We start from the raw sequence: 10,649 nt of genomic DNA, 5'->3' as shown, positions 1-10,649 counted from the left end.
GTGGAAGAATTATGGTATAATTCAATTTTAAAGCCCCCTCACAATGATATTTATCTGCAGATATGGTTTTTGTATAATAAATAGAGGATGATGCAATATTACAGCCTATGATGTCTAAAATTTATTAGGAAGCAGTTACAATGAAGTGAAATGGTTCAAAAATGGCAACAGGCACAGATTGTTCTGTTCGGTGATTATTTTTTGATTAAATCTATAACTTATTTTATGAAGTTCTTCCGGTGCCAGTGAATGACCTCCAGGAGACATTAGGGCGCCATGGCGTCCTGCTCCCAAAACAAGTAGTTCACCAGCAGGGGGCGCTGTGCACTAAACTTAAATCTACAGGATGATAAGTTGCAATGTTTGTAAAAGGTTTCACTATGCTACTGTAAATAAGGGGTCATCGTGCTGGAATAAAAGCTATATTTTCTGTGACACATTAGTTGTTTAAGGGGTGAAACGGCGTTAAAAGGCGCATAAATGCATTGTGTAATAACTCTACCTGGTTGCCAGTGTGTTAGACAGTTATTATCGGGTCACCTCCGGTTGGCTGCGCACGCGCATGCGCAGAGAGGCGTCGTCTCCAGCCCGTTTGCTCCAGCCTCATAGGCCGCCGTGAGTGGGACGATCCCGGCGCCGCGGCTCGGTGGGCAGGGCCATCGGTTCCGTAACGTTCACGAGCTTTAGGCGTAAGCAACATTTCCCGAAAGTCAGCTGCGGCTGCTCTCACGGACGGGACTGGGCTCTCAAGACCGCTCGCCATTTTTTTATAATCATCTGCCATTTGGGGACTAATAGATTTAATTAACACTTCTAAGGGCGTTTGTTTACGGCAGCACAGCTGTCCAAGATGATGGAAATGGAGGTGATGCATCCCAGTCAACAGGTAAATAAAATCTTTTTATTTATTGCTCGCTTGAACCTAGGCTGCCAACTTCCTTTTTTTTAAAAAAAAAAAAAAAAGCAATCATTCAAATAGTCTTCAGTTAGATTTGTCATGGTTTATCATAACTAATAAAAACCCAAGTCGGTGTTTATGCGGAAATATTAGGCTACAGATGTGTCGAAATTAACAGCGGCTCAGTTTAAAAACAACACCAACTTAAACAATAAGGTTATATTTGTGTGACACTTTCATTTCTGCAAGTCATCCACTTGTGACGTTTATTTTTTTTCCTCCACAGGAAATAAAAATGAGTCTTCTTTTAAAACCACGCGGACATTGTCAGTGTTAGGGCTTTGTTTTTTATTAACAGATGAAGTGACGCGGTTTCTTTCAGCCTCAGTCAAGCAAAGTTAGGTAACACAAAACCTGGACTCGATTGTTTTCTCACCACTGCCCCTCTCCTCTCCTCCCCTCTCCTCCCCCCATGCATGTGATCCCATATCTGATGGCTGCAGGAAAGTTTTTTTTTTTTCTCTATCCACCCTAAAGGTTGTTCTCAAAGCCTATACTGAAGCTTTTTGTTGTTGCTGTTCGATTTTAAATGTTTGATCTGCTTAAAGAGCTTCACGAATGGGTTTTTGCCTTTATATTAATAAGCTGAAATGTTCATTTGTTTTCTTGAAATGGCTAAAAATCACATTCAAAGGGGCGGTGTTCGGTGGGTGTACAAAACTGAGGTGTGTTTCATCACTCCTGGCCAAAGGTGAATGCTCTCTGAATTGCTATCAAAGAAGGTAAAATAAACCACAGAGTTCAATCCAGTTTGTTTGTTTTTTTCAGGCCTGCCGTTGTTTAACGAGCAACTCCCATTAAATAGCGTTCATATTTGTAAGCAGCTTTGCCAACGATTGTAGTGGTGAAATATTTTCTAAAGCTTGATCCGTGGGCCTTTAGTCATAACTGAAGGCATAGTTGTTCGACTGGTATGCCTGCATGTCGTGGCAGACAGATAATCTGGGAAACCCACGTTTCCTTGTTCTGGTGCCAGTTATAAATGTTGTCGTGACCTAAAAAGACCCAACACATTCCTACATTTCTTTTTTTAAAATCTCTTTTAACATAGTATATATGTTGAATAAAATGTTAAGATCTTTATAATTGTGTTTCCACTATGTACGCGACATACTTTCTCTTTTCTCTTTTTTTTTTTTTTTGGACTGGAGTTGTTTTTTTAGACTTGGAGGACTTGTTTGATTGCCTTAAAAGGTATGACTAACAGACAGGTTTTCATTTTAGGTGTGAAAAATATCAATGACCGCATCAGTGTGTGTGTTCTGGCGACCCACATGCTCCTTTTAGGGGACTTCCTCATTCTGCTAGATGCCATAATTTCTGGTTGCGTGCTCACCTTTCTGCCAGGGAGCATGATTTATAGTAGGCAGCCTTGGTAATGTGTAATCCTTTAGTGGTCGTGGCTCTGATGCAACACAGAGGCAAAGAAGAGGGTTAGTGGCTACTTATTTTGCAACGCCAAACTCAGAGAGGATCGTGTCAACGGTGTCCAAAAATAAAGATTAGATGCTTGGTTGTTTTCTGCTATTGTTATCATTTGATAAAAGTGTTATGTTGTACCGCATTTTAATCAAATGGGAAATTACTATCACACAGTGAGTTTAAAACACTTTAACATCCCCCTTATTGTGCTTTGTTCCGCTTGTTTTCCCCTTCAGTTCCCTTTTGGCTTCCTCCCGGTCCGTTTTGCTCACATGCCCAGATCAAAAGTAGTTTTTATTCCCTAATCTGAGGAACAAAATAAGTCACATGCATAGCTCTGTTTTTTTTTTTTTTCTCAGACTGCCGTCTTTTGGTTTTTATGCAACATCCAGAGGCCATGTGAAAAAGCTCTCTTCTCTAAATAAACTAAGGTGAAAAAACCCAAGAAGAATGACGGAGAATTTATCGTTCAGTGTGTTGTCTCGAAAGGGCAAATAACGTGAAGCTCGCGAGTGGGGAAACCTACAGGAAATGGTATTAAAATGTCCTCATAAATGTTCTTGAGTTGGCCCAAATCTTCTGCACCGAAAGCAACACTTAGTTTGATGTGTGTATGATATTTGCAGGGCAGGGTTAGTGTGTAAAGGATCAGTTCACAATAGTTCCTGACACTTACTGCCATAGATCCTAATCTTATTTGGTTTCTAATTAGAGGTTGACCACATTTTGTATGGCTGATGCCAGCCTTTAGAAATCAGGGCAGCTGGTGGCTGATATACAACACAGATTCTAAAAATAATTGACTAATTGGCAGATTTATTTATATAGCACATTTTCATGTACAGGACAACTCAAAACGCTTTACATAAAACATTAATAATATGTAATTGCTATTCAACAAAATATAACAATAATTTCTTAAGTTAAATAAACGCTTCTTGAATCGCTACCTTGTTGTGGTGGTGGAGTTCGTGTTCTGAATGATCCTGGGAAACTCGTTGCCACTCACCTGGATGTGGTACCGGGGCCTCACGTTGAAGCCAGGCTTGGGGGAGGGGCTTGTCGGTGAGCGCCTGGTGTTCGGGTCTCTACCCCTGGGACCCGGTCAGGCTCAGCCCGAAGGAATTACATGGGTTTGCCTTCCTGTGGGCCCACTACTTGTAGGAGGGGCCATACTGGTTGGGTGTACCGTGCTATGGGCAGCAGCCGAAGGTGGGGGGGGGGCCTTGGCGCTCTGACCCTAGCTCACCTAAGCTGGCTCCTAGAACATGGAATGTCACCTCTCTGGTTGTGAAGCAGCCTGAACCTGTGCATGAGGTTGAGAGGTACCGACTAGATCTAGTCGAGCTCACCGTAACAAACCTGGACCTTATTCCACGCTGGAGTTTCTCATGGTGAGAGGCGCTGGGCTGGTGTGTGGATACTTACAGTCCCCCGGCTTGGTGCCTGTGCGTTGGAGTTTTCCCAGGTAGATAAGAGGGTAGCTTCCCTGTGCCTTCAGGTGGGGCGGGATGGGCTATGACTGTTGTGTGTGCCTATGCGCCAAACTGCAGTTCAGAGCACCCAGCCTTCTTGGAGTCCTTGGCAGGGGTGCTGGAAGGTGCTCCAGCTGGGGATTCTACCATTCTGATGGGGGACCTCAATGCACATATGGGTAATAACAGTGTAACCTGGAGTGGCGAGATTGGGAGAAACGGCCTCTCTGATCTGAACCCAAGTGTTGTTCTGTTATTGGACTTCTGTTCTAGTTACAGTTTGTCCCAAACAAACACCATGTTCGAACACAAGGTCTGGTTCACATTGCTGGGAGTAAGTCAGACATCTTCAGGGTGAGAGTTGGACTTTGCCAAAGTTGCCTGTTGTCACAGACTCTGTTTATGATTTTTATGAACAGAATGTCTCGGTTCAGCCAGGGGGCGGAAAGGGTCCGGTTTGGTGGACTCGGGATTCCATCTCTGTTATTTGCAGATGGTGTGCTCTGATCTCCAGCTCTCACTGGAGGGGTTTGCAGCCGATGAGGATCAGCACCTCCAAATCTGAGGCCGTGGTCCTCAGTCTGAAAAGGGCGGACGGCTCTCTCTGGGTTGGGAGTGAGGTGCTGCCTCAAGTGGAGGAGTTTAAGTATCTCAGGGTCTACATCTCTCGGCTGGCCTGGGCATGCCTTGAAATCCTCCCGGAAGAGCTGGAAGAGGTGGAGAGAGATATTTCGGCTTCCCTGCTCAAGCTGCTGCTCACGACCCGACTCCGGAATGAGGGGCAGATAAAGAATGGATTGATGGCTGTTTAACAACCCTTAGCAGAACTTATAATTCAAGCAATAATATACAGAATGGTCAATTAATCTATGTATTTCTGTTTCTAAAGTTTATATATAAAAAATGGAATTATTCATATATTTATAATCATTTTGTTTAGTTATTTAATGTTCTGCAAAAATAAATGTTTGAGGTTTTTAAAGGATCCTATAAAACTGAACTGACCCCACCTGACTGTTAATGGGACAAAAGACTTCACACCTCAGTGTAATGAGATGGGTAAGAGTATCAGATCAATTCTGTTGGTGTTTGGTGGCGACAGAGGAAACGGAGAAGTGCATTCATTATTCATTATACTGCTTCCCCTTGACATTAGTGCCATGTTGTTGTCAGTGAGCAAGAACAGAAGGACAGGGTGTGGCAGGTGCTGTGGCCTCATATCAGAGGAGAGAAACTCGCTGTTGTTCCGGTACTAACCGCATTTATCACTGCAGGACCACACGGCAGCTCGCCACTTCTCTAAGGGAATCTGCTGTTGTCTTCCCAGGACATGGATCTGATAGACATCCTGTGGAAGCAGGACATCGATCTTGGCGCCAGGCGGGAGGTGTTCGACTACAACCACCGTCAGAAAGAGTACGAGCTGCAGAGGCAGCGCGAGCTGGAGGAGGAGAAGAGGCTGCACCTGCTGCGGGAGCAGGAGAAGGCTCTGCTGGCTCAGCTGCAGCTCGATGAAGAGACGGGGGAGTACATACCTCGCCCGCCGCCCAGCACCCCTCTGCAGTCAACTGGCACACCCCTGGAGGCTACTCAGGTACAAGGAAATGGCATTGTTATTTATGTTGGTGGTGGCCCACTCCCACCTCATTTGCCTGTGTTGTAGCTAGGTGACCACATCATCCAACACCCGACACACAGGTGGGTCTGTTGGTTTGCATAGGTGTAGTGCAAACCTGCTCCACAGAGCTCTGAAAACTACAGATACAAAACCATTTGCTGTTTTTAAAACACCTGTGCCACAAATGATGCTAAATTATACATGTAACGGCAAGGTTTTTCACTTCTGTTGCAGAATGTCGGCTTCACAGAGGAGACTGGCGATGGCATGTCGTTCGATGAATGTTTGCAGCTTCTGGCAGAGACATTCCCCGTAGAGGGAACTGAGGTAAGAATATCAAATATTACCTCAGGTTAACAGCCTATAAGAGGACGGGTGTTCTTACGCACGTTTCACCTCACAGAGCGCGTCGGTTTGCATGGACACGCCTGCTGTTCCGGTGCCTACCAGCAGCAACATCATGATGTCCCCCGAGCAGCCAGCTCTGTCGCCGGCCAGCCTCCCCTCAGGTCAGCTGGCACCGCCACAGAGGATGACTCCAGATTTGGAGCAAGCCTGGATGGAGCTTTGGTCCCTCCCTGAGCTGCAGGTATAGTACATAAACTCTTCAACACCTCGGTGGTATATTGGGTTGTGTTGCACAACAAATGCCTAAAGAACGTATGAACAGCAAGACTTTGGCTTTAGGGGACAGAAACGTTTTTAGTGTTTAGAGTCACATGTGCACAGCTCATTCCACTGTGATTAGATTTTATTGTTGAAACAGTTGAGGCTCTGGAGACCAGGGTGCTTACATTGTACTGCTGTCTATTTGATTAACAGCTAAAACTTTCACATCATAGACTGAGCAGACATTAGTTCAGGAAGGTGTGGCAAACCTGAACTAACTGGAGAAAAGGTGGAGAGTTGCGCACAGCCTTTTTTTTTAGCAGCTGCACCTCTTATTTGCATCTTGTGATGGGTGGAGCAAGCTGATATTCGTTTCCTTTACCTCACCTGAACTCCAGCATTAGCTAATGGGTGGAGCGAGCTGACATTTGATACCTTTTACTTGAACTGAACTCCAGTCCTAACCATAAATAGCACTCCAACAAACTCAGACAAACTGCTGGAAAGTCTGACATACCAGAGAAGATCTCAAAATTGTGTTTGAGATAAAGTAGTGTGTGAACTTTAAAACAACAGAAAGGCGGAAGCGTTGAACAAATAGGTGTTTATCCCGTCTTGGAAGTCCTTAGTGCAAGAACTGGCTTTGCCAGTTTTTTGTTTTTTTTTTCCATTGAGACATTTGTAGGGTTGAAGAACTTTTTCCATGTGTCACCAAATAAAACCTTTTTTACTGAAGATAAGACATACAGTATAGTAATTACTTTTCCTGTGTCACAAACTATATATAGAAAATGCATTTCAACATGTTAATTTCAGGTCTGAAGAAAAAAATTATTCCACTTAAAAAAAAAGTAGGGTAGTAAATGCCCCTTTTTTGTCTTTTACAAAAAAACATGATATAAAAACTGTTATTTCTCCCTATTTTGTACATGTTCTCAAGTTTTATGTTTTGGTTTTTCTAGCAATGCCTCAACATGCCTATGAAGGACACGATGGAGACCACAACTTACCCTCTTCCAAACAACCCTGAAGTCCAGAATCCAAGCTACCCCACCTATCTGCAAATGCAAACCCCTATTTTTAACCCCATGACCACCGTCTCAGATGTCAAAACAAACAGTTTGAATGTCTCCACAGAGTTCATGAATACATTCAGTGGCTCTGTTCCCATTATTGCTCCATCAGATAACTTTGAAGAGGTAAAGCCCGATGCCCCTCAGCTGAATTCAAGCTTCAGCACAGACATATTTTGTCTCGGCACCGAGCTGAACGAGCACAGCGGTCAACACAGCCCAGACGTCAGTGAAAGTGCAGCTGATGTTCCAGACAAGCCCACCTTTGTTCCCATGGACCTTTACAGCCTCTCCCCTGGAGATCCGTTTGACAGAAGCAAACAGAATCTGACAGAACATCCAGACTCAGATTCTGGGATCTCCATCCAAGGAAGCCCAAATGCTAGCTCACCTAGCAAATCAGCATACGAAGGCGAGTCCTTTGGATACAACGATTCAGAGATGGAAGACATAGACCACAACCCTGGGAGTGCAGAATCTGACTACTCTGAGATCTTTCCACTAAATTACCAACTTGATAATCCTGAAGCAGAACCCTTGTCATCACCCACTGGGGAGTCAGAACAAGAAGAAATGAGACCCAGACAATACAAGGTGGACCCGGCAGAGAAGAGTGGTCACAGCAGTGCTCCCTTCACCAAAGACAAATCCAAAAAACGCTCTGATGTGCGTCTCTCCAGAGACGAGCAGAGGGCCAAGACTCTCAAGATCCCGTTCACCATCGACATGATTATCAACCTGCCGGTTGACGACTTCAACGAGTTGATGTCGAAGCACCAGCTGAACGAGGCCCAGCTGGCCCTGGTGCGCGACATCCGCCGCCGCGGCAAGAACAAGGTGGCCGCTCAGAACTGCCGCAAACGCAAGATGGAGAACATAGTGGGCCTGGAGGGCGAACTGGACTCGCTGAAGGAGGAGAAGGAGCGCCTGCTGAACGAGAAGAGCAAGAAGATGAGCGACCTGAAGGAAATGAAGCATCAGCTCAACAGCTTGTACCATGAAGTCTTCAGCCTGCTGAGGGACGAGAAGGGAAACTCGTACTCGCCTCAGGACTACTCTCTCCAGCAGTCGAGCGATGGCAGCGTCTTCCTCGTCCCTCGCGTTAAAAAGACTCTCAGGAGAGAAGACAACCACTTATCTTCTGCGTAACATGGTACTGCATTAATAGGAAACTATGCAATAACTTTGCATTTACTCAGCTTTAAGCTTTAGCAGCCTATTGTAGTTTCTGCTTATTTCCCTTGAATGTTGTAATATTTTTGATACTTTGTACTCTTATTCTCACAGATTCTTCGAACAATACTTTGTAAATACAAACATCTGCTTTAGAGTTTGATGAAAAGGTTACTGTATTTGTGTGTGTGTATATATATATATATATATTGTATATATCTATACCTATATGCTGATGATTGTTTCAATCATTGCTACCTCTTTTATAATCTTTCCCTCATTTGCTGTCCCGTTTTTTAATCTTTTGTCTTTTATTCTTTCAAATAAACTATTCATAAAACTACACGCCGCTGTGTCCTGTGAAGACATTGCGTGGTTTTACTCGCGCCGCAATCAACAACAGATGCATCATAAAAACTACGGAGCGCTTGCATAACTCACATGTTGAATTCAAGTCTTAACTTGAAGGCTCAACAGAACGGCAAGAAAATGGAGTCTTGTTTTGAAACAAAATGGTCACCAGTTGAAACAAATGACCTGTTGATAATTTGTTTGAACATTAACAAAAGTCCTTTTAACTATTTTAATTAGTTTTAATTATGTTTAACTATGTTACTCGTGCCAAAGTAAGTCACACCCTCTTCATGATTAGGTAGTACACAGAGGGAGTGTGACAATAGTGGATGTAGCGGGAATCACGCATAACACCCCAACAATGGTGCTGTAGTAGTCCAAACTCAAAGGTAAAGTCTCGTATAATCAGTATTACCTTTACCTGCACTTTCACTCCCAGATACTACTGCACCTTTGACCACCAATCTGCTTTAGTGAACACATTAAATTAAGTGAAAAGGGTAACCTCAAGGGCATCTGACATAAAATTAAACAACACTGAGAGATAAAACTTTTACTGTACAATAAACTTCGATAGAACAGCAGTTTGGAATGAGACAGATTCAAGAAGAAGGCAACCACAGTAGGGGGGAAAAATGTTTTTCTTTTATTGAGAAACAAGTCACACTTTGCATAATTAGAGTAAATAAGAACACAGGTCACTGGAATGCCTGTGCTGTTGCTGAGATAATAACATAATTCGCTGTTGGGAAACAGAAAGCAGGTTTTTCTGCATTCCACTTACTCTTCCTGCAACTGAAAATAAAAGGCACTCTTTGTAAGGAGAGAAAATTAGTTTAACCTTTGTGTAATTTAAAAACGGTCAACAGTCACTGCACTTTAGTACACCTATGCTGTACATACATGCATCCATGTGCTGCATGGAGGTACGTCAGGACATCTGACTAGTTTTTTTTTAAAACCCCATAATGTTTTTTTTTTCTAATCACTTCCCTTATCTTTTAATCTGAGCAAAAAAATAGTTCTATTAGTATATTAGGTGCTGTTTAAAAAAAAAAACCTTTTAAAAGGGATAGTTCAGTTCAGTCCACTGCTGGTGGGATTCTGTGGAAAGGTTATGAACAATTAATGTCTTACCTGTTGGAAATCATTCTTTGACTAACCTCGCTTTAAAGAGTTTGGGCCAAGACCAAAGTGATCTTTCCACACCCACCCACCCCCGCAAACACGCACGCATACAAACACACCTTTAAGAGCTAATCAGCTAATGACTCGAGTGAAAAACTCTGCAGGAAATGCTTAAGATACTTGACATTAATAGGACTTTCATTTACTCTTTTCTAATCCTGTCAAATGCTGAGAGAAAATGTAAAGATCGATTTATTTTTACTCTGAATTTGTATGCAAAACATTTCCATCCTTGCAAATGCGCATTAATGAAAACATTAGATCTAGGTTTTATAGTTTAGGCAGGGTGTGAATTATTTTATTGCTTAGTATGTTTAATCATTATTAAACTTGATGACGTAAAACATTTAGTGCTGAACAACAGACTGATTCTAATCAAAAGACAGAATGCTGGACGTCACCCCGACATCATGACAACACTTTTATTTTGAATCTTGGAACAATGAATGCAATTACTGTAAATCTTGCAATACAACCTTGGATAATATTTCAAAAAAAGTCTTACCCATCCAGAACCTTCCATGCTATCAGGTCTTTACAGCTTTTCAGCAAGAAGAGAATGCCCATTTCCACATCTGTAAATCAAGCAAAGTGGTTACTCTTACCTGCTCCATCTTCTCAAGTCAGCTTTTGTGAAATACTCGCTGCCTTTTCTCGTGTCTGACATCTAGCATTGGCGGGTTAAACTGCTGTATCTCACTCAACAGGATCTCCAGTGTTTCCAGGACCTAGTCTTTCTTCGCTAGCACCAGCTGCTGAGGAGTTTAGCTAGCCTTGGG

At 43.1% G+C, this 10,649-nt stretch overlaps 1 protein-coding gene across 1 annotated transcript; it reads left to right on the top strand.

Annotated features, from left to right (window-relative positions):
- The first annotated feature begins 688 nt into the window (after positions 1-688).
- Positions 689-8,673, top strand: nfe2l2a (nuclear factor, erythroid 2-like 2a). Its single transcript, XM_017422736.2, has 5 exons — positions 689-886; positions 5,183-5,449; positions 5,708-5,800; positions 5,877-6,062; positions 7,045-8,673. The coding sequence occupies exons 1-5, from the start codon at positions 851-853 to the stop codon at positions 8,302-8,304; spliced, it is 1,842 nt and encodes a 613-aa protein (XP_017278225.1). The 5' UTR covers positions 689-850; the 3' UTR covers positions 8,305-8,673.
- The last annotated feature ends 1,976 nt before the right edge of the window (positions 8,674-10,649 follow it).

This window comes from Kryptolebias marmoratus, linkage group LG6 (genome assembly GCF_001649575.2).
Source record: "Kryptolebias marmoratus isolate JLee-2015 linkage group LG6, ASM164957v2, whole genome shotgun sequence".
Taxonomy (NCBI): domain Eukaryota; kingdom Metazoa; phylum Chordata; class Actinopteri; order Cyprinodontiformes; family Rivulidae; genus Kryptolebias; species Kryptolebias marmoratus.
The sequence above is the reverse complement of the archived record's forward strand: the minus strand, read 5'-3'. Positions and strand labels throughout refer to the sequence as shown.